Raw genomic sequence first — 23237 nt, 5'->3', positions numbered from 1 at the left:
TCTGTGTCTCTTATATAATCTTCAGCATGCAGTTCTGCTGGAAACCACCCACACTTGGTTGGTTGAAGGCCTAGCAGTGCGTGGGTGCTTGCATGAGGGATAGGTCCCTTGGGTGGGCCGTCTTGTGGGCCCGTTACATTACCTGTTACATAACTCACTGCAGCCCTTGTTTATATTAATCAAGATCGAAGACTAGGTACGTGTCAAAACATTTTAAAATAACTCAGACTTTTGTTAGCGCTGCAGCTATGTTTAGAAACGATTTTAAAAAAAAACCAAACCCTTCTTGTGAGATTAAAATGAAAGCGATTGTATCTGACAGTGATTTAAAGGGACGTTTACAAGTTAGGAATCTCATTTCCCGCTGAAAATTTTATGGATTACTGTTATAAATACCCCATAAGATTCCTATAGCTATGAAAACAATTTTGTTTTTCTTTAGTGTGTTCCCCTTATGCACTGGCAATTGTTTTGCGTGGAGTTACTTTCACTGTTTTGTTGGTCAGTTACGCGTACTGTCTTATGCACTAGCTGATCTCACCGCTGTGCGGCCAGTCCCATGCCTGCTCTGCTTTTGACTGGGGTAGAGGGCTTGTGTGCATACATACTGTGCCCCTCACACCTTGCAAAAGGGTGTTTACCGGTAATAACAGCTGCGAAACTGAAACGGAGAAGTCGGCAAACAGGCCTGTGCCCAGAGAGGAAGGAGAGGGTGCGTTCAAGCATATTTGGTGCTGCCGCTCTTCCCTGTTGGATAGACCCTTGCAAATATCACAGGGGAGCAGAAAACACCTTTTGCAAATCAACGTTTTATAAAGGAATTTAGGTAAATAATTGTTTCCGCATTGTTTAAAAGGGGCTCCTCAGACTCTTGAATCGTTTAAATTGTCAGTAGGAATTTTTTTAATGTACCGGTGTCCATTTAGACAGGTAATCCGGAGCTACAGGTCCCAAAATGCTCCTCTACTGCACCAGTTCTTAAAAAAACCACCACACAACAAAGCTGTTAGCTCAGAGTATGACAACTCTTCAAGAGTCTTACTAGGCAAATCTTGCCGTCATCTCTAGATTAGAAACCCATCAGAGCCAAGGCACTTAACGTTTGTTTCCTAAACACTAATTTCCTCATATGGCAGTTAGCTTTAGGGTTGTTTTTTTTTTAAGGTGAATGCAAAAGAAAAATAAGACCTGAGTGTAGTCCAGATTCTGATGCCGAAGCTCCTGTCTGTCTAACCAGGCTTGGGGGTGGGCTGGGGGGGAATCAGGTAACCCAGATTCCATTAATTTTAAAAATCCTCTTTCTCCCTCTGTGGAATTCTTCTCCTGGTACTTCCTGGCTCAGCAAAATGATCTCGGAACGCAAGACCGCAAATACCAGGTGCCTTTTTTGCAATCTATGGCATTAATTATGTCAGAGTGAAGCATTGTGGGATATCTTCACTGAGCCCAGGGATACCAACAAAGAATGTTAAAAAGTTAGTCAAAGCTGGTGCATGGGGTCTCTGCACTAGATTCTGGGTGGGCTTCCCTCATTCTTCCCTTTTATTTTGAAGTTCCCCTTTGAGTTACACAGAGGAGAAATGTTTAAAGGGGCGATACTGTAGTCATGTTTTGGGGGAGGGGTTCTAGCTGTAGCCCCCATCAGCTACACATTGGCTATAGCCCACCTTCTCTTTCCAGCTGTTCTCATACTGCCCAGTCTACTTCCTTCTCGCCAGCTACCTCTGTGAGCACCTCTCTCTGGTCTGGCCAGGGCAGGCAGGTAGGCTGTGTGGACATGGTGGCTTCTTCTGTACCACTCCGTTGAGTGGCAGCAGGTCAGGAAGGCTATGTTAAAAGACAGCAGCCTGTGTCCACCATTGTGGTGTCTCCCTTGTCGCTGGGTTCATCTAGTTCAGCACCTTGTAAGTAGCCAAAGGAAATCTGAATATTCCTTAGAAAAATCCCAGTGTGCCTCCGTTCACCAGTTCCTCTCTCCTCATCAGGTTGTCATGTTCCCACATGTGCTGAGGTCACTGGGTCAGGCTAGACATGCCTTGGCTGGTAATAGTCTTTGTCTGGAGGTTGCATGGAGGTTGGAGACAGAGGGGCCTGGACGCACTGCGTGCTGATCCCTTTGCACATTTATAGTCATTCCTTCCTAGGTTGGCCATGGGAGTTTCTGCTGCAAACACAAGTGGGGAAAGGCACCAGTATTAGAGACATTGAGTCTACCTGAGCCATTAATAAGCAGCAAATTGGCAAGGCAGGTGACACCCCTCTCTCCACACAAAGGGTCCTGGGGCTGGGGAAGACTTGTGGGAGCCTGGAGCTGTTTCAAACCTGTTCCCTTAGCAGGTGTCCCTAGCAAAGAGAGGTCCCAGGGAGTGGGCAGCAGAGTGCCTGTCAAGTCGCTCTTCGGTGCTCCTTGCTCTGCCTCCAGGTAGCCGATTACAGGCACAGCACTCTCCATCTGCCTCGCCCAGCGTGTCCTAGTGTTTCCCGCTCGCCGCGTGCCGAGCCACTTGACACCTGCCATCTCGCTTTTTCCCCTCAGGAGGCAGGAGCAGTTCCAGACCAACCCTGACAGTTACAATGGAGCCGTGCGAGAGAACTACGCCTGGTCCCAAGACTACAGCGACCTGGAGATTAAAGTGCCGGTGCCCAAGCACATTGTGAAAGGCAGGCAGGTAATGAGCACCCGTGCTGTCAGCCTGTGATGGGTGACGAGCTCCCCATTGCCCCAGCCTGCCAGTGTGTTGCTTCTTAGCAGCTCTAATTGCCTGCAAAGCGATGCTGAACTGTGATGGAGCAGGCGTGCGCATGCTAGAGGTGCCCCAAACTTGCCCACTGAAGGCCATGCCTGATTCCCTTTCAGCGCAGCAGAATGCAGCTGCCTCCTCTCATGCAGGCATGCGTGGCCTGTGCAGACGCTGATCCCCTGTCTTGATCAGCGCACCCTACCCCTGCAGACTCCTGACGCTGCCTCAGCTTCCCGGGAGGAATACAATGACATATTTCCTCTTTCTTCTCCACTCCCCCTCGCTTGAAACCCAGATGCTGCCTCTGAGTGGCTACATTATACACACACACACACTGAAACCCAGACCTTGCCTCCAAGCTGAGGTTTCCTAAGGAAAAGCGTTATCCAAACTGGTGTAATTAAAGGCCAGGTCGTCCCACACGAGGTCCCTGTTTCTCTCAGACTGCCCCGTGGCTCGCTGCTCTGTAGCTTTATTTTGTGCTGCTGTAAGAGAGCTGCCTGCAGGGTGGATTCAAACAAGTGCAGCTCATGTGACTACAGCTGAGGCATGCGGCAGAGTGGCCTGCTTCATTTCACCCCAGACTGTTTTCCTTGGACTCACAAGGGAATGGGAGCTGGGTTTAGTGAATGAGGCAGATCCCTTTGACCATCCGATCCCCCTCCCCTGTTCTCCCCACTCGCTTAGCGCTTGTGGGGAAGCCCTGCCTTTTTGAATGTGAGTTGATCTGACAATATTGTCAGGTGGGTGGATGGAGGGTTTTTTTTTAACCTGGCAGAGACCCACTGGCAAGTGACCTGCAGGAAAATCTACAGGTAGCTGTAGCTGCCCTTCCTCCTCCACGCTTCCTGCCCTGTGAGCATCTCATTGCTGGGCTGGACAGTGGGTTGGGGGTAGCTAATGTAAATTACACCCCTCTTTGGTTTGTTCCCACTCTGTGATCTTATTGGTGGGGGCGGGTTCAGGGAGGGGTACGCAGACACTGGCTGTTCCAGCCAGAGGTTTATTTTTACTTTCCGTTGTCCTAGAAGCCTTTAAAGAGGCCCCCACCGACTTTGTATTTTTCCATTTGGGAAATATGTTTTTTTTTCCCCTTCCCCTCTGTTTTCAGGGCAGCTGAAATGAGCACAGTCGGTTTTGTTCACCAACTTCAACCTACATAGCTCTGTATCCGAAATAGCTTTGTTTGTGCATCAACATAATTGACAGTGGCAGCACAGACGTAGGGAGAATGTAGTTTGCTGCTGCGGGGCCAGCAGGGGGCACCCAAGACACCCTTTTTCTATAGGGTCTATAAAATGAAACAACCATTTCTTGCTAGGTCTGAGAAAACAACACCTGCTTCTACCTTGTTTTGCAGTGAGGGGCTTTTCCTCTTCGGGAACAGTCTTCAGGCCAGTGAAGTTCTGGGCCTGACTTGAAAGCACAGTGCTGTCTGCATATGGTGCCAGCTTGAAGGAGCAGGGTCCTCGCATGGGAGGTCCTGCACTCTGGTACTGCATGGGTGCACTGCAGAGCCACCTTTCATTCTGATGGTGCTGGATCCTCCAACCCCCTTTTGCATCATGAGCTGAAGGCCGCTAGCAACTAGAGAAGGGACAGGAGAGAGAGAGGAATGTTAGTGTTCACTCTCTTTAGAAGGAAGAGGGGCAGAAAGAAACCTCTGGCTTGTTCTTTCCTTTTTCTTTTTCCCTCCTTTCCTTTTAATGAGCATCCCAGCATGACCTTGGGGGTGACCCTGCTGTCCCTGGCAGCAGAGTTTGATGGCTGATGTAGTCACTTCATGTTATTTTTTAGCTCAGTTTACATTACTTCTCCTTTCCCTGCATGCAAATACGTTTGCCAGATGTCAGCCCGATTCCACTGCAGAGACTAATCTTGGTAATCAGGAAACTGAACTGGCTTAAAGATGGTTTGTCTCTCCCAGAGCTGGTTGGGTAGATTGTGATTAGGAAAGCCCAACGCGACCTGCTCACAGATGCTCCCGGCTTGTGCCACATTCTCTTCAGATCTCACAAACGAAGGTGGATGGGAGACCACCTAGGATCTGTAAGAGTGGTGTTGGTGACTTGTTAGGGGTGGTCTCCCCTGTAAGCTGGTTCTGAGTCAATTCCCCAGCACAATGCAGGAGGTGCTATGTGGCTGAAGGTGCTGTCTTTTAAATGAGATGTAAAATTGAGCTCCCGGTGACTGGTGTTCCTTAACGTTCCCAAGGCATTTATTGCAAGGGTCAAGGTGTAAGCGTCTTGTCCAGATTCCACCTCCTCTTCTTCCTCTCCAAACACCCCTGCAGGTTCAACTGGATTTGAGCTCTCTTCATTTATTGTCCTACACAATTGTGTAGTGATGCCGCATGCTGTTAAACAGCTGGCCTGGCCCACCACAGAAGTGGCTGCATTTCAGTGGTGGGTCAAGTAATCGCTGTTTTCGCTCTCATCTACCCCATGGAGGGGTTGAATCTGAATGAAAGTTTCCAAGTGTTGTGACACTTTCGGAAGAGGATATAGTTTACGGCACTCGGGCCTGAATGGAGTTGTACTCACGCAGGTAGCTGCTCTACAAGCTTTCCCACAACACCGTGCCGAGGTTAGATGGGAGGAAGGAGTTCTTACTTCTGCACGGGAGAATATGCCTGGCTGGGCTGCTGCACAGCCCTACGATTTCACATTTCTCCTCTCTAATAACATTGGCAAGGTGGCATGTGTGTGACCACAGGCATGGCCCTCTGCTTCAGGAAGGGGTGTCCTGGGGATAGGCAGGGTTAAGAAGGGGTTGGCTGCAGGAGGGAAACAGGAAGTGACACCATTCGTGTCTTTTCATCCAGTCCTGGTCCCCCGGCACAGAAACTGCAGATATTTCTAACCTGCAGCACCGCCACATTCCCTGCTGTGGGCAAAGGCCCTGGGAGGATTGGAGTGAGGCCACCAGTCTGCGAGCTGTGTGGCTGTGAGCTAAGCTGTGGCTGACCCCAGCTGTTCAGAGGTGACGGTAACATCTGAATCATCAGTCGTGGGTTTCTAGCATGCACTCCCCTTGTCAGATGATGGCTGTAGTGAAGCGGTTCACACACATGGTAATGTCACCCTCCCTTTCATCTATCCAGTGTCATGGAAGCAACTACATAGCTAAGGTTGCAGCTGAGTTTTCATTTAAACCAGATCTTGACCCACTCTAAAATCCACAAAAACGTCCGTATCTCCATCAAAATGGATAGGCTAGGTCAGGGGTCAAAGTATAATTTTTCTACCAAATTTGAAAGTAAATGGACATAGGATTTGTGAATGATAGCAGCTTGCAAACTGGAAGTGTTCACCCATGTTCTACAAATAAGCATACTCTTTTCCTACTTGGTAGCAAAAAAGCCGAAGTAAAGTGAGATTAAAATGCACTTCACTGGGCTTTCTTGGCTGTGAACTAGTGCCGAGCACCAAAGATGATTTAAAATCTCATTTTAAACATGATTAACTTTTGATTTAGGACAGTTGCTATGGCATTTTGGCTCAGGCAAGCTTAAATGTAGCTGTCCCTGGCCTGTCCCTGGAGGAGCAGCCGCTGGAGACTGGGAGGGTAGAGGTTCCTCTCTCTCACCGTGAACTCTGAGTGTAGCCCCCCCTCCCCTCCCATCACATTAGTATGAGTGCCTCCCCAGAACTTGAACATAGAAATAACGACAACAAATCTTTCTTCATTCCCAGCCTGTAGGAAAAATAGCTGGATTAGTTCATAGGTTTTTTGTTTGCTTGCTTGCTTGGTGTGGGTGGGTGTGGGTGTATTTGTGTGTGAAGAAATTATTGGGGCTGAAAGCGACATGGAAGAGCTGAGTTCCGAACTCGGCAAGGCCCACAGTCATTCTGCTCCCTTGTGGGAGTTGGTTTCATAGTCTAGGCACGGCTCCGGTGAAAGTTCTGTCTCCTGCACCCTTGCGTCCCATCTTCCGTGACTCCAGTGGAATGGAGTTGTCATGGGAAGTTGTGGTGGTGGCGGGGAGAGGCAGCTAGGGCAATCCAATGGGGGAGTTTGAGCATCAGGGACAGAGACCTTGAATCGCTCTCTATATTTAATGGGGCGCAACTGCAGAGAGTGGAGCTGGGAGGTGATGAGATCACGGTGATCTGAATTGCTAAGCAGACTGGTTGCTGTGTTTTGTGTTCGTTGGAGCTTCCTCAGGCTGTGTGGCTTCATTCTGGATATGAACTGAAATCATCAAGCCTAGAAGTCTCCAAATGCATGAGTCCTTGTGGCCAAGAGTGTGTGTGTTTGGATGGGGCACGATCATCTGGCCTATCACAGGTGCAGATGTGGCATTTCTGCAGCTACTTGGACATCCATGAGCCCAGAGGAGCTAAAAAGGGCCCCGAAGGCTCCAGGCCAGCTTAACAATCTGAAGGGCTGATGCACTCAACAGTGTGGGAAATTTTAAAACCACAACTTCTTCCCACCAACATCGCTTCAGTCTTGCCTGGCTGCAGTTTAGCAGCTGCTCTGAATCCAGGGGCTGGTTTTGGCTAAGCACTGAAATAGCTGGGAGGTGGGGCTGCAAGCCCTTCAGGAATGTAATCATGTATTTCTTTTCTGTCAAGGTGGCCTCCCTGGTAGCCATCACCTCTGCTCAGAAGGCATCAGACTGTAGGGTCTGATCTACTGAGGAACGCTACTGCACATTCTGCAGTGATGGTGTGATTCTTTGAGCAGAGTTGGGCTGTATCCCAAAAATTAACTCATTAAGCCTAGAAAATTGTGCTCCCTGCTTTGTCCAAAGCCATCTTGCCCAAGAGAACAGCTGGTCTAGAGCCTTCAAGATCTACATCCACTGCATGCAGGAGTCCCAAGTTCAATGCTCTATTTATTCTTTACCATCTGGCATCTACAAGAAAAAAGAGTATCAAAATCTGCTATTTCAAAATGGTTAAAATGGAGCATCCATGAGGCCTACAAGTCAGTGTCTCTGTCCAGCAACCAGCATCCAAGCCTACTCTCTCTGAGAGCGGTAGCAGCCTCTGATGCACCACGTTAAACCTCAGCAGGTGCTGCCTTTGGTAGGAGGGTGCACCACGTTGTGCCATCCCAGGAGTAGAGAAGGAATTTAAAACCCTGTCATTCTGTTTGCTCTGAACCCTCCCTGAAGGTGTACTGCTATAAAAATCCCATTCGTTAAAGGATCTGTGCAACTAGTGGAATAGGAAAACTTATTCTGATGTATTGAAAATTTCCTTTCTCTGAGTTCCAAGATCTGACCCTCCCTTGTTTAGAGGGAGGCCTGTTTGGCTCATTGATTAGTTCGTGACGGTATGTTCTGCTGTTGGAACTCAAGTTCATTGCTAGTGTGTATAAGCTTGTTTGGAAATTTCAGTCCACAGGGGATATTATCCTGTGCTGTGGAAACAGTTTCAACTTGTGCATTCTTTGGTGTGGTTAGCCAAACCTTCCCATATCAATGACTGACAGGTCTGGTTTTAACTATGTATATTCAGGCTGAGAGCCCATTGGTTAATGGATCTGCGTCCTTGTAACTCAGAGAGGAAATTTCCAATAAATGTTCCTATTCTGGGAGCCTAATTGTGTTGTATCAGGGTCTCTCTTGTCTTTAGCCCATGAGTGCTTATAGATCCAGAGCTCCCCCAATGAAACAGCAAGTCACGTCCGTCTGGGGAATCCTGGTGCTATATCACTTAACAGATCAGCTTGGATTGCCTCTACATCCGCTCTGGGTCTCTCCACAATCTCCGCAAACTCTCCCCCCGGCTGTACCCTGCCCTATAGTCTCTAATAGGTGTCATTTCAAATACGAGAAGCCATACTCCATTGACTTTATTAAAAATAATACTGCTTTCCTGGCATGCTCACCACCTCCTGGCATCTTCCTGAGGCTGATCTTCTTTGAAACATTGCCGTAAACTTCTCAGGTCCTGGGCACACTTATCCTGGCCTTGTTACTGCCCAGTGTCTGGTTGTTCCTAAGAGGTCACTTGGAGAAGTACATCCAGCCTCAAGTGGCTTCTCTTTTAGCCACCTCAGACTAAAGAGATTGCAGGCTTGTTTAAGGATTCATTTGTTTGCTGAACTGTGGCTAAATCACTGACCTCCGCTTTGGAGGCTGCCGGCTTATTCTGTGCCATGCTGTGGGAGCAGTACCCTGCAGAACTAATTCTGCTTAGAAACTGCCTGTGGTTAAATCTCTGACAGCTCCTGTCTTCCCTCAACTCTGAGAGTTACCAACGAAAGCGGCCAGGCTGAGAGTCCTTGAGGCTGAAAGCCCTCTGTCCACAGAGCAGCAGCCGGGCTCTCTTCACAACCCCCTTCTGGAAGGCCTTCGCCCTGCCTTGGAGGGGCTCATCTCCAGGGGTGAGAAAGGAAGCTGGCTCTGTGGCGTGGCCTCTCTGAGAGGCTACATGGGACGTGGATTCCCTCAGCTCAGTTCACAAAGGCCCACAAACATCTGTCAGATAGAAATTTGCTTCCAGTCATGTCTGCCCTGGGCTGGATCGAAACAGGAGACTTAGTGCTGTTACCGGTCCCCTGAGCCAGCCAGTTCTCTCAGTTCCTTTGTTCCTGAATTCCCTTTGGGCTCCTCTCAACGGGCCTTTTGTATGATTTAGAGACTCCACTCAGCTTACACGTGGGTATTTTAGATACATCCGTCTTGCATAGTCTGGGTTGAGCAGTATTTAAGCTTAGTGACTCTTGCTTTCCCTGTTTCCTCCTCCATTGTGTGCACTGGGTGTTCTCAGGTCCTCTCCAAAACTTGACAGGGACCTGTCAGAAGTGGCTCATTTTTTGGTTTTATCTCTGTGGCATCTATCAAATGCAATTGTGGTGCAGTCCTTGACTGGAGCAGCTTCAGTCTATTTCCTGCCCGCACTGAGTCACTAGAAATCACCTAGGTAATGGATAATGTAAGAACATTTCAGATGAGAACCGCAGAGCAATATCTGGGGGAACTCTGGGAGAGTGTTTAGGCAAATCTAGTGGTAACCCCCTCGCCTCAGCGCTAAGGCGGTGTTTGAAAGATGGGGCAGTTCTTTCCTGAATATGTTTTTATAGAGGGAGAGTTGGGCTCCCCCCAGATCCCTTTCTTCAGCGACTGCAGCTTGAGGCTGGGGAAGAAAGAACAGATGGTCTCTTCTGAGACTGAAAGTAACACCACTCCATGAACCAAGCCAGCAGTTGCCTCCACCTCCTTTGGGAAGAAGCATGTCCCCTCCACAGCAGGTCTGATCAGGGTCTCCCATATGGCAGCATTGCTGCTGTGTGAGGGACCTGGCCTCATTCCTGTAGAGGGCAAGCCAGGAATAAAACCTTTCTTGACTTTGCTATCAGCGCTGTCTCTTTGCTTCCATTTCCTGCCCTGTCCTAATCTGTGCTGTTGCAGGGGCAGCGAGCCATGTTCCGCCCCCACCCCCATGACCCACATGCTCTCCAAGCCCTACCACGGATGCAGCCGGAGGCATAGGACCCACCCAAGATCACAATTTTCATGCTGTTCTTCGGGTTGATTCTGGAATCTCCATCAGTTGCAGGTGTCGACGTTAAAGCACATGCCAAGCTGTCTTTCTCCCCCCTTCCCCAAACCCAGCAAGTATGCCTTGTCTATAGCACAAGAGTGAAGAATTCAGAGAGAGAGACAGACACTTCAACCCTGTGGAATCCTTCGCAGAATAGAAATCCCCTCCTCATTCCCCCTGTTCTCAAAGCTGGGGCATGCACTCGAACTGCAGCAATAGCAAAGGGCACATAAAGAAGTCCCCAGTAGAGTAAATGACTGCACATACGTGGTTTTCCATCTCCCTGGAGCTGTGGCAGGATTCCCAGCCTCCGTGCTATATAAAGAGCTGATTGCTTTCCTCTCTCTCATCCCCAATGAGTGCACTCGACCCCCCCGCCCCAGCAAACACGGGGAGAAAGCAGGAGGGAATGTCCCTTTTGATTTCCTTGTCTCTGTGCTTCCAGGTGTCGGTGGATCTCAGCAGCAGCTCAATTCGCGTGGCCGTGCTGGAGGGGAGCAGCCAGCGTGTCCTCGTGGAAGGGAGACTCACCCACAAGATCAACACGGAGAGTTCCCTATGGAGTCTGGAACCAGGGAAATGCATCTTGGTAAGAGCGGCCTCTTTTGGGCACCTCCTTCTCACAGTCACGCAGCGGGAGAGCGGGAGCAACACGCACATTGGCTTTTTGTGTTCTTGCCCTTTGACCAAGAAGCAGCCATCTGCAAAGCCAGGGTGGTAGCAGCCTTTGCCAGATCAAGGGGCCTGACTTGGCTCCACCACCAAATCCTAAACCGATCTCTTCCCTCCCTCTGCAAATGACTCACACTTCCACTCCCCACCGCATCCCTTCACTGGCTGTTCCAACAGCACGTTTGAACTCCCCACCCCTCTGCCCTGGCTTCTACTGTCTCTCCTCTCTTGCCCCTGAGCTCAGCTTGCTCTGCTCACCTTTTTGGGTACGCCTCTCCTTTCCTGTGCCTGGAACCCCAGCCCTCCTTGTTCTTCTCCTTCAGCTCCCTCCTTGAATCCTGCTGGCTCTCCCCTCTGCTGTCTGCTCCTGTCTTGCCCGACCTCAATCACCACTTAAACACGTGTCCGTGATCCACCGCTCTGTACTGTGAATCACGTGATTCCTTCCAGCCCTCCCCTCCCTCTGTCTCTCCCCCGTCCTGTCCTGTGTCATCTTATTTAGACAAGAAGTTCTTTGAGGCAGGGACTGTCTCTCTCCCCTTCCTTAACCTGTGATGTGCCGTGCGCAGTTGTGGCGTTGTATTAATACTTATTAGAGATGAGCATTAGTTGGCACAAGGGGTGGGAGCTGTGGTCCCTGCTAGTCCGGGTGCTCTGAGCTCTGCCCCTTTATTTCGAGAGCGGTAACTGGGCAATTCTGCAGACTTAATCAACTGGCAGCTGATTAAAGGGAGGACTTCACATTATCACCTTTCCAGTGCGTACTAGCATTCAGTGCCCAAACGTCACCGCAGTGGTCTTGCTTCCCAGCCTGCGGCAGCCTCATCCAGAAGAGGATCCCCAGGGCCCTGCCCACATGGTAGTTTTGTCAGTGTGATCTTGCTTAGGCTTTTATCTCGCTGCCCACCTCTGTAATACATGGGCACCTTCCACATAAAATCCATAGCAATAATCAACTGCGTAGTGGATTTCATGGAGTCTCTGGCATGTCTCCTTTCTGGGGTCAAAACTCTACTTGGAGGAGAGGTTTGCATTTGTTTGTTTACATTTTATTAATTTCCTCTCTTTTGATTGGTTGGGGCATAGGAGAGGAGGGAGGGTTGGGGGTGGGGGGCTGGGAGCAGGAGGGGGGCGGAGTGCTGGGGAGGTAGGAGAGGGGGTTAGGGCAGGGGGCATAGGGGCAGGGGAGCCAGTGTTGAGTGTCCTCCTTACTGTTCCTGCTATAGTTTGTAGGACTGGTTCTTGCAGACTGTTCTGGAGCTGGTGACTTTGCTGGCAGGGCTAGCCTGTGTGGAGTGACAAGAGCTTTCCTTTTCAATGACCATTGAAAACTATCGTTAGCCCGGGGAGAGCCTAAGCTGGAGTGGGTGTAAATGCCCATTTAAAAAAATTGCTTTCCCATCGCTGATCTTGATCCAGCAGAAGTTGTGGTGTGGGTGGGGTGTTACTGACCCTATCTGCCCAAGATGAAAAAGCTGCTCAGCGAAGCCTGGATGGGGATACTTGGAGCGGCTAGTATCAGTGCCCTATTTCCGCATGCACCGGCTGTCTCCGATACTGATTGGCTGCAGCGCCTGGGGGTGTAATCGTTAGCTCAGGGCCAGCTGACTGAGGGAGGTCTCCCATGGCTTCTCCTCATCGTGGATGGGAACCAACAAGTGTTGCAGCCACATCTGGCCATCTGGTCCTCCTAAGTCCCCCCTGCTGTGTAGCGGAAATTAGTCAAAAAAAGCCCCGATACCAGTCATGGTGGTGTTCCAATGTAGGCATCCCACTGCTGTCACATGCCCTCAGTGTGGCCCATCCTCGCGCACATGCTGAGCCATTACAAGGATAAATGAAGGAACTGGCCACTTCATGCCGTTGATGTCCTCGCATCTAGTGAGTCTTTAGACCCTAGCTTCTAGGGGGGAGCAGGCCAGGTTGCATTTAAGGTGTAGGAATAAGATGGAAGATAGGTCTGTGGCCACCCCTAGGCTCAGACTCTGGCACAGAGGGGGCTGCACAGGGAAGGAGTGCCCCAGAGTTATAAAGAAATCTGTATGACGGGACCATGTCGTTGTAGTTAGTCTTGTTGCTCAAGTGGTAGCAAGTGGCAATGTTAAATTTCTCTGCAAGGAGAGCAAGTGACCTTCCTTGGGGCCTGGCTGTGCTGCTCTCTGAGGGGAAATGTACAGTGTGTGGCCGGCTCTGGCATCAGGAATAGCAGAAGATGTTGCACAAATGGACCAAGTGCCCCTTTCTTGAGTCTCCGCGTAGCTTCCTGCAATCTGGGGGAGAGAATTATTGGTGCTTCATTGCACCACCAGGTTTTGGGTCACTAGAGGGGACCCCCCCCCCGGAGGTAATGGAAAATGGTAAGCAGCCAGCTGGAGGGCAGAGGAGACACCTCAGTATGGTGATGCCCACTAGGGAGAGCACTTTTGTGGATGGTGTTACGTGGAAGGCCCTCTGAGACTATGGTGATGGGCAGCTGTATAAAACCCTATGATAGGTAGTGCTAAGAAAACTGGAAATCTAACCAAAGAACTGTGTAACTCTTGAATGGCCTCTGTGGGAGAGAGAACCACATCTTCTAACCTGTCACCTCTTTAGAGAATGTTAAAGGAGCAGATAATAGCGATGTAGTTTACTTCGATTTTTCCAAAAAAGGTTTTAATAAGGCCCCTACTAGATGAATAAGGAAAACAAACAAGAAACAAAGACATTCTGTAGGAGCTTTGCAGATTGTGCAAAGGTTAGTCGTGGGAGTTCCCAGGTCAGCAAGAGGACTTGTGTTTGTTAAATAACAGTGATTTGGAGGAGGAAGGGGACAGCGAGATGGTGAAGTAAGATCAAGGGCCTTCTCCAGCTCCCGTTGGAGTTGACGAGAGTCTTTCATTGCCTTAAACAAGCTGGTTCAGGCCATCAGTGAGTGAAAATGATGGAGGATTGTGAGAATCTCCAGCTGGCTTCTAACATATTGATGGTGGGAGTGTGGGGTGCAGGGCAATGAGGCAGTAGATGAAATTACACTTGAAGGTAATTGGAGAATAGTGAGTAATTCTCAAGCAGGACTGTCTCCTTTGCTGCTCACAGAATAGACACGAGTGGTTTGCTGGTTCCTTGGCTTCATTCATTGTTTGCAATTCGACTGTTTGTTAATGAATTGTTGTAACTCTTGCTTGCGCACAGCTCCCTGCGAGCATTTGTACGTGAGCTGTACGGGTTAGGTAAACCACCTGGTATTGTTTCTGGTTTGTGATTGGTTGAGCAACACAAGCTTGTCCTTCTGCAGCACTTGCCCATTTAAAATCCAGTGGTGATGACTTCACGGCATTGCACTCTGAAGTTTTATTTCACACAGATGTTCGTGCTGGCCAAACTTACTGTCACCTCCGTGCTCACAGGAAGCGAGAGCAGCCAAAGCAAACTCATAACACAGCGAGTGACTCTTCATGGGGGATCTTTGCAGCGTTCCCCGCAGCTGGCGCATTGGCAGCAATAGTCCAACCTTCTCTGTGGGATCATTGTGGGGAAAGGGCTAGGAGTTACTGAGATCAGCGACGAGCGATTGCCCGCTGCACAGAAAACAAACAGGTGCATAGCATGCTATTTGAGCTGAACACACATAGGGTGACCAAATGTCCCGATTTTATAGGGACAGTCCCGATTTTTGGGTCTCTTTCTTATATAGGCTCCTATTACCCCCCACCCCCGTCCCGATTTTTCACACTTGCTGTCTGGTCACCCTAAGCACACATCAGCCGAGCCCCACACACAGAGCTGCTTCTGTGCGCACAGCAGACATTTTACCTGTTGTCAAGCTGTCCATCTTGCAGGCACTGGGAGCAGGGACAAGATTGGTACGAAAGGTGGCTTCTAGATGGAGGCAGCGTTGTTGTAGCAAGGTTGGTCTTGGGCTATTAGAGAGACAAGTTGGGTAAGCTCAAAAGTTCATGTCTCTCATCAGCAGCAGTTGGTCCAATAAAAGATCTGACCTCACCCACCCTGTCTCTCAGATGGCTTCTAGTGTCTCAGCCGTTCTAGCCAGACCATAATTGAGGCTAGGGCCATCTGCCTATTCAGGGTGGTGATGTCCGCTCTGCTCCCAGCGGTCTGGCTGTACTGAGTGGATCAGTCTGCTGTTCAGACTGATTTCTTTTCAGCTGAAATCCATCACTTTTTATCTTAGTTTGAGAGATTTCATCTCTCTCCCGTGCAGGCTCCCTTTATCTTCCACAATCCCATCTCAGTTTTCCAGGCTGTAGATATGTACTTTCCCTTAGCCCATGGAACCTGCCATGCCCCTCTAATTGCACGCCAGGTAAGTATAAAGAACAGGAGTACTTGTGGCACCTTAGAGACTAATAAATTTATTTGAGCATAAGCTTTCGTGGATTGCAGTGCTCCCCATGCCCTGCAGCTCTTTGATTACACAACGGTGTCTCCTCATCTGCTTCTCCAGCTCCCTTTTCTGTACCTTCCAGCTCCCTGCCTCTCATCTGTTCCTCATCTCAGTTCCAGCTTCCTCACCCCATCCTGCACCCTGTCTCCTCCTTACCCTGCTTGTCTTATTCAACATTTATTTTCCCTATTTTCTCCTGATTATTATTAAATACAAACCGGGCTAATGCGGTTAATTTTCCTTGTAATCCATCCACCCCATCCTAGCTGCTCTCCTGTACACCTCTCTGTTTCACTGTCCTATAGTTTTTGTCCCCCCATGCCACAGTCAACGTGTTTAACCATTTCATCCTCCAGTTTCTTATGCTGGTTTCCTCTGCATTTATCCTCCTCAACGCTCCCTTTATTCTCTGCCTAAAAGGAGCACCACTGCAGTGTCTTGTTTAATTATGTCCAATTTGCAGGTGACCGGACTAAAGATCAATGTATTTTCCATCCTCTCCTCCAGCATGTTTGTGAAACACATTAGAGTCTTGGTCCAGCGAAGGACGAAATCCAACGGCTGTAATTTCCCAACCTAATTCTCTACCTCTTACCATTTCTTGATGTCTTTTAGTGTTTGGGTGCTAGCTGGACCAGTGCTCTCCAAACACCTACGCTCAGTTTTTATTGTCTCTCCAGCTTCGCTGTCCTAGCTAGCCTGCCTCTTTCTAGTTTCTCGGTGACTGTCGTGTGACCCTGTGTGAAGTGCCTTTGCAAACTCCTGGTACTGTGTATAATCTCCTCTGCGTTCCCCTTCTCCATTACACCAGTTAGCTTGTCAAAGAGTGAGATTAAAATAGATTTGCATGAGCTGTTTTTAGAAACCTGTGCTCGGTGTTTTGCACAACACGTTCCCCACCCCCGCCCCCCAACCACCAAATGTTCGCTAGCCAGGCTATTTGAATTTGTTACAAAGTCCTGCCTAGAAGAGCCATGAAAGCACTTTTCTGCGTAACACCCAGGGAGCTACGGGGCGATGTTAATAATTGGTCTCTATTTCTCTAGATCTCTCCTGATCCCAGGTTGAAAATCGCCCTGACACCAGTGACCTCTCTTGCCTTCCATGAGCAGTTGACGACGGCTCCATGTTAATTCCTTTAATGCCCTTGAGTAGGTTCCGCTGGAGCCTGCTGATTTTTAAGCAGGCTCCCCACCCTCCCGATATTCCCTCACTTGCTCTTGAACAATTCTGCTGCTTCTCTCGTTTGGCTGTTCACCTCCTTCTCCGCTACCTGATTGCTCATTACTGACATTCTTCTCTTGCTGGAGCTGAAGTGAAGTTGGCATTTAGTACTTCAGCCCTGTAATTTGTTCCCCTTCCTACCTTGTTCTCTCCCTCCCCCTGGGATGTTATTTTTAAAAAGTCTTTTGCTTCCTCCCTCCCATTCACATCCCAACACAGCAGGTCTTGCAGGATCTGGACCACTGCGACAAGCTAAGCAGGGTGGGGCCCAGTCTGTGCTTGATGAGAGACCTCCTACCTGTGGTAAACCCTCTGACTCTTGGGACAGTGGCTGCTGACCCCAGTGCCCCCGGGAGAGGCGCTCTGCTGCAGGGACTGGGTGCAAGGAGGTAGTGCTCTGCCCTCCTGAGTTGTGTCCCTTCACAGGGCAGCGGGCTGGTGCACTCTGCCTGTGCTGTCTTTCGGCTGAGACCAACAGAATCCGCATCAGGCTCCTTGGCCTCACGCTTTGCCCTCCTCGGTGCTTAGCTCCCATCTACCTTCAATCAGTTTTATTCCTCTATCCAATGCCTCATTCCTATCTCCCATCTCCTCTCCAGTCCCGTCCCATCACCCTTGGAACCTCCTCCCTCACCCAGCCTGACCAGGCTTCCCCCTCGGCTCCATCTGTTCCACTTACACCTCGGTCCCCTCAGCAAGAGTCTTACCTGAATCCCTGGTGACGCTGGTCCCTCAGATCCTCAAAGGGGAGATGCCTAACACCTCTTGACACCCATGGAAGTTAGGCACCTCAGTGCCTTTGAGGAGCTGGGCCCCTGTGTCTATTGCTTTCCCTTACTTACAGTCCAGGTCCTTTCCCTGGCCACCTCATTGCTTTGTACAGCTCTGAGCATACCGTGCTGTAGCAATAATACATTCCACACCAGGAGGGGTTAACTCCTGCAGCCTGCACAATATTGGCTTGGGTAACTTCAGGGGGCCTTTAGGGTGGCAAAATGAAGCTTCAGTTCTAGAAGCTGCCCTGCTGGTTCCCGCTTATAAACCAGTCCAGCTGCTGCTTTCTCCCTCCATTTCTACCAGAGGTGAATGACCCTTCTATACAGCCCGTAAGGGGCTCTGGGCCCCTCTGGTTGAAAGGCATTCTAGACCCGTCACGTGCTGGCTGCTCATTCTAGACCCGTCACGTGCTGGCCGCTCAAGGCCCTGTACGCTCAGCAGCAATCCGGACCTCTGTCCTGCAGAAAGACCCATGGTTTCTGGGGCCCCGAAGTGCTAAATTCAGCCATCAGCTGGAAGTCCTGGAGCAGCTTCAGGGAAGTCCCATGGAGTTATACAGGAGTCAGACTTAGGTGGTCACAATGGTCCCTTCTGGCCTCAGGGTCTAAGAATCAATGCACAAAGTTTTGATTCCTATTGAATTCAATAGGGAAACGAATAGTGCAGTCAGGTCCGTATTTCTCTTTGCAATGCGATTCGGTTCTCTTGATGCTGCCCCAACAGGTTTGCTGTGGATTTGCAAAACCCGTCTTTTTGGGCCATGTGTGTTGCGGTTTGCAGGGCGGTTGAGGCTACAGGGTGCTTCTGGTCTTTGGGGTTTGCTGGGTCTGCTGCTGTCTGACGGCTCAGTGCAATCTTAACTCAGCGCTCTCGTGTGTCTGCATTATGATAGTCTTCAGTACATGAGCATGTGCTATTTTTTCCACAGGACCCCACTTCCATCAGTTGACAGGATGGGACAGTGCTCAGGGAATGATTTAGGATTGTGTAGGAAGGGTGCACTCCTCCCTTTGAACCCAATGGCAAAATTCCCTCCTCTTTTTTTATAGTGGGACAGGATCAACCCTCAATGAAGCTGTTGTCTGTGGCAGTGGTTCTCAATCGGGGGTCCGCGAGCCCTTTCAATGGGTCTGTGGGGCCCTGCGGCTGAAACCCAGAGCTCCAGCGCCCCCCCCCCCCCAGGGCTGAAGTCAGGAGCTGGGGCTAAAGCCCTGATCCCCGGTGCCCCCCGTGGGACTGAAGTTCTGATTCCTGGCACCCCCCACAGGGCTGAAGCCGGCAGGCGCGGGCCTGAAGCTGACAGGCTCAGAGCTGAATCACTGAGCCCTGTTGCTCCCTGTCAGGCAGAAGCCCTGAGCCCATGAGCAGAGTTGGGAACATGGAGGGCGTTGCCCCCCTCCTCCATCTCCCCCCCAAATTGCAGCACAAGAGCACAGCAGTCCTGGGGGCAGCTCCAGCCCCCCCCCCCAATCTCCTCTCCCCACCCCCTGCCCAGGTCGGAGGCGGAAAGCTGGTGCCATGGAGCAGGCAGCCGCAGCGTTCCCATATCTCCTGCTGGTGTCCCAGGTTAAAGCTGCTCCTCAGCTCCCAGCCCCCTTTGCTGCCGCAGAGGCAGCCAGTGAGAGCCCCTTGGTGGGGAGACCCAGCTCCGTGGCTGGCAGACCCCGCTGGGAACAGGGACCGCAGGGGAGCCTTCCCTACGTACAGCCCCCTCCCTGCACCGTGAGCTACCCCCTGTCTGCACACAGCCCCTAGCTACCCTCTTGCTTGCACCCTAAGCTGTTTTCAAACTTTTTGAGCTAAGCTCCCCACCTTTCAGTTATAATTTTTGGTTGCCCACCCCCCAACTTGGACCGGCTGAGTCAGGGGGTGGAGGTGGCACTCCCTCTCTGGACCCTGCTGTCCGGAGCTGGCTCGACCCCTGCCCCCGTAAAATAGAAGTCAAACTATGCCTATGCCCAAGGCCCCTGCCTCGAGGCTCTCCCCGCCCCCGCTGGGCCATGGAGTTTTTAATAGCATGTTGGGAGGGGGGGGGGCTCAAAAAGAAAAAGGTTGAGAACCCCTGGTTGTAGGACCCCTCCCTCGCTTGTTGCAGAAATTGGAAGGTGTGTAGTGAATCGAGCAGGCGACTGCAGGAATAAAGCCTGGCCTTGTGGTTTAGGCAGTTGAACGCTGCCTTGTAGAGCTGGATTAATCCCTGCCTCTGCCACAGCGTTCCTATGTGATGCTGGGCAAGTCACTTACTCCGAGCTTTTCACAGCTGGTCACTCCCTGTGTTCCTCATCTTCCAGGTGCCCAACTTGAGACGCTGGGATCTGATTCGCAGGAGTGCTGAGCACTCGCAGCTGCAGCTGAAGTCGCTGGAAGCTGCGCTTGGCACGCGTGACGGGCTCTCTAATGCTTACTACTTTCGTGCCATAGACACCTCAAATTGGGCACCCATAATGAATGGACACTTGTCCTTAATCTCGCTGGGCCTCAGTTCTCGCTCTGTAAAATGGGGATAATGCCCCATGTGCACACACATGGTGGTTGTGAAGCATTCAGCTCCTGGAGTGAGGAGCGCCATAGAAAAGTGCAGGAGGGAATGAATAATTCTGCCTTCAGAGCAGGGTTTGATTTTGGAGCTTAGATTCTGGAGCATGGTTCTGCAGCAGATGTCATGGCCACGGCCTACGATTGCCGCTCCTAATGCAGAAGAGAGTCCAGCTGCACCCCGCTTAGTCACCTGCAGGTTGGCAAGCCTGTGAGCCTTTCCTCTGTCTCTAAAGCCGAACTGAGCAATGACCAGGGGAAGGAATGCACCAGTTTGGCTGGAATCACCATTGCTATCTGTGCTGGAATATTTTCCTGGCTCCTCTTGCCTAGAGGGCTTGATCCCAAAATGCCCCCGCCCGCTTCTCCTCTGTTAACCGGCTTCTTTCCTTTGCTCGGGAGAAAATCTCCTTGCTTCATAACTTTAATAGCTGTGCACTTCTGCCCATGTTTCCCCTCTGGAGCTGTTGAGAGCGTTGACTAAATTGTATTGTCTGACTTTATTGATGATTTTGCAGAGGTGCCAACGCATGCCATATATCTTCTTCACTGCTGAGATTATTGTTAAAATAAAAAACACACTGGGAAAAAAAACCATCTCGGCTGGCCCCAGCACAGTGGGTGAGAGAAATACTGATTGCTAGGAGCTCTTATCTGTATCTGATTCCACGCTCCTGCTTCCATGTTTGTCTCAATGTGATGTTTACACATGTACATTTCTCCCTCACCTGGCTCTGCTGTGTTTCCCCCCCCGCCATGACTGCAGTCCAGGCTGTTGAAAGCGTTATGAAGGAAAATCTTCTGCCCACCTTTCTGCTGGCTATTGGCAGAGCTGCTGGGGCTGTGTCTGAAGTTGGTGACTCTTCACATAGCGCTGAGGCTCCCAGGCAGCCTCCAAAGTGCTGTTTTCCACTCCTGCTAGCCGGTCCTTCAGACGCACGCCTGGCCCCGTCTCCTGTCACAGAGCAGATTCTGCATCACACACGCGGGGCAGGCGTTCCCGCTGAGCAGGGGCGGCAGCTAAAAGCGTGTGACATTTCAGCCTCCTTCCCGCCCACGCTCGTGCATGGGAGATGAGACTGATGGGAGCTGAGGCAGGACTCTTTTCTGGGTTAGTGAAATGTGAAATCTCCGCGCCGAGGGCTCCTCTCTGGGCTGCACACGAGCAGAGTCGTTAGCTGGCTCTGAGAGGGTCTGAATTTCTTAATCAAGTGGTGCGTCTGACAGGTCCCTCCGCTCTGAGCCTGTGGGCGGCTAGGGGCGATTCCTGCTCGCTCTGCATCATCTTCCAGCCCTGTAAGCACACAGTTGTCTTTTATCAGCTCTCCTGGCATTGGGTTTAAAGAATAAGCCATAACCCCATTGCCAGGTGGTTCTGGCCCACCTCAGGTGGGGCTGCACCGCGACGGCAGGCATTGAAACCAGGGGCCGTACCCAGTTCAGCAGTGGCTATGAAATGCACGGCCTCTCGTCACGGCTGTTATGAAATGGAATCTATCCATTCAAATAAAAGTCAGGGCCTGCGAATTATTGGCCTCACAGACCTGGGGATGACATCACTGCCAGCCAATCAGGAAGCTCCAGTTGTGCCCCCAAGTTCTTGAGCCGTTTCTTAATTCAAGATTTGATGCGTCTGCTGTTGGACTGGACTAGGGGGCATGCTGAGCTGGCTCTCCAGAGGGACACCTTCCATGCTGAGAGTGGGGTGAGAGTGGAGACTGCTGGCCCCATGTCTCTTTGAAGGAGAATCCTGGATGTCCTGCACTGCTTGGCTGCAAAACCAGCTGGCCCTGTGGTGGGGAGGGGTGGTCGTTAAGAATTGCTATGGAAGGACAGGTTAAAAAACTCACCATGTGGAGTCAAGCAACCTACCAACTTGTCTAGTCATTAGAACAGACTGGCATTGGGTGTGAAGGGAGACACCACTCCCTGCTAAAGGGCATATGCCAGCCAGCCCCTCCGTTCACTTTCCTACTTGTGGGCTGGGATGCAGAGAGAATCTGGAATGGTTAGAGCGAACCCCCCAGCCCACAGATGCCAGAGGCCCACGTGGGTGGGGGAGCGTTATCTAATGGCTAGAACCAGGACTCTAGCGTTCCACTCCCATCGCTGTCACTGACTCAGCGGGACGTTGGGTAAGTCTGGTCCCCGCTCTGTGCCTTAGTTTTCTTCATAAAATGGAAATACTAGTATTAAGGGCGTAGAAGGAAAGAGAGAGGAACTCTGGGTAGACCCAGTGCAGAGAACCAGAATCCTGGTTTAAGCAGCGTCGGAAGGTAGAGCGAATGAGGCAGAGGTCTCCCCTGACCCAGGTCTCCTGGGCTACGTGGCAGTGCGTAGCATGGTTAATCCCTTTCCCACCGTGGCTGTACATAGTGGGGGGCACACCCTGGCAGCCGTGTATGTTCCCACTGGATGGCGTAAAACGTCCTCCAAGGCACTGCTGCTTGCTAGCCTGGGGAACGTCCCCTTCAGTGGGCAGAGCTCCAGCTGGTGTAGCGCCCGTTGAGCAGAAGCTGCACAGTGAATGGTGGTTGGTGTGGGAGGGTATAAAGACTTGGGATGGGCACATAACTCATGACAACAGTCATCCTCTCCTCCCCCACCCCAAATGAATGCCCATAAAGCCTTCATCCTCCCCACACGGTGCCGCGTTAGGCCAACGCCCAGAGTTCCCACAAGGCAACTCAACAGCGAAGAAAACGTGCACCATCCCAAAATGATGTAAGCAGCTTTTCAGCACATAAATGTGGTGTTAATGGCCGGGGTGTGAATCCATTGTCCTGTGACCCCACCGGAAAGCTAGACTCTCCCCTTTCTAGCTATATATAGTACCCATTTCGAACCCTTGGGGGCCATTGTCAAATGCCAAGTAGTCCGTCTCCTGAGCCTTGGGCCGGTCTATCTTTGGGAGCTAAATTCCGTGTTTGGGAGGGAAAGGAGGAAGTCAGGCACACAGCGTGGGCTGGGTTTGGTCTGCAGCCACTGAGCAGTTTGGGATGCCAGCAGTAGCCCCATGGTAGCAGGTTAGTGGGCAGGGTGCAGGTGAGGGGGTCAGTGGTGGGTGATAAATGTAGGTTAGCCCAAAGATTTCTGGGGGCAGGGAGCTGTTTGGAACAATCGTTTAATTTGATTTCCTTGTGTGTATTGACACTCTCTGGTTGCAGTAGAACTTCTGTTGCTCTATATTTATTTTGCCCCCCTTGACTGGGAGCTGCCAGCCTGTTGATTCGTTGGGGTTAAAGCGGAGCCAGTGAAATGCTGTTGAGGAGCTTTTACAGCTGCTGCTTCTGGGCAAGCTCCACTGCTCCTGCTTCCTACAGGCCCTGACGCTCTGTTGGGAGACCTCATTTCTTGCCTAGAGCGGTGACTCCTGGTCTGGGCTCCCCTCCGGCCCCA

General features: G+C 50.9%; 1 protein-coding gene across 1 annotated transcript in view; it reads left to right on the top strand.

The window, feature by feature from the left end:
• NUDCD3 (NudC domain containing 3) overlaps nucleotides 1–23237 on the top strand; it is a 54436-nt gene that overhangs the window by 28925 nt on the left and 2274 nt on the right. The window contains exons 3-4 of the mRNA XM_054018221.1: nucleotides 2537–2669; nucleotides 10689–10832. Coding sequence (XP_053874196.1) covers nucleotides 2537–2669; nucleotides 10689–10832 — 277 coding nt within the window. The remainder of the gene's footprint in view (nucleotides 1–2536; nucleotides 2670–10688; nucleotides 10833–23237) is intronic.

This window comes from Malaclemys terrapin, chromosome 2 (genome assembly GCF_027887155.1).
Source record: "Malaclemys terrapin pileata isolate rMalTer1 chromosome 2, rMalTer1.hap1, whole genome shotgun sequence".
NCBI lineage: Eukaryota > Metazoa > Chordata > Testudines > Emydidae > Malaclemys > Malaclemys terrapin.
The sequence above is the reverse complement of the archived record's forward strand: the minus strand, read 5'-3'. Positions and strand labels throughout refer to the sequence as shown.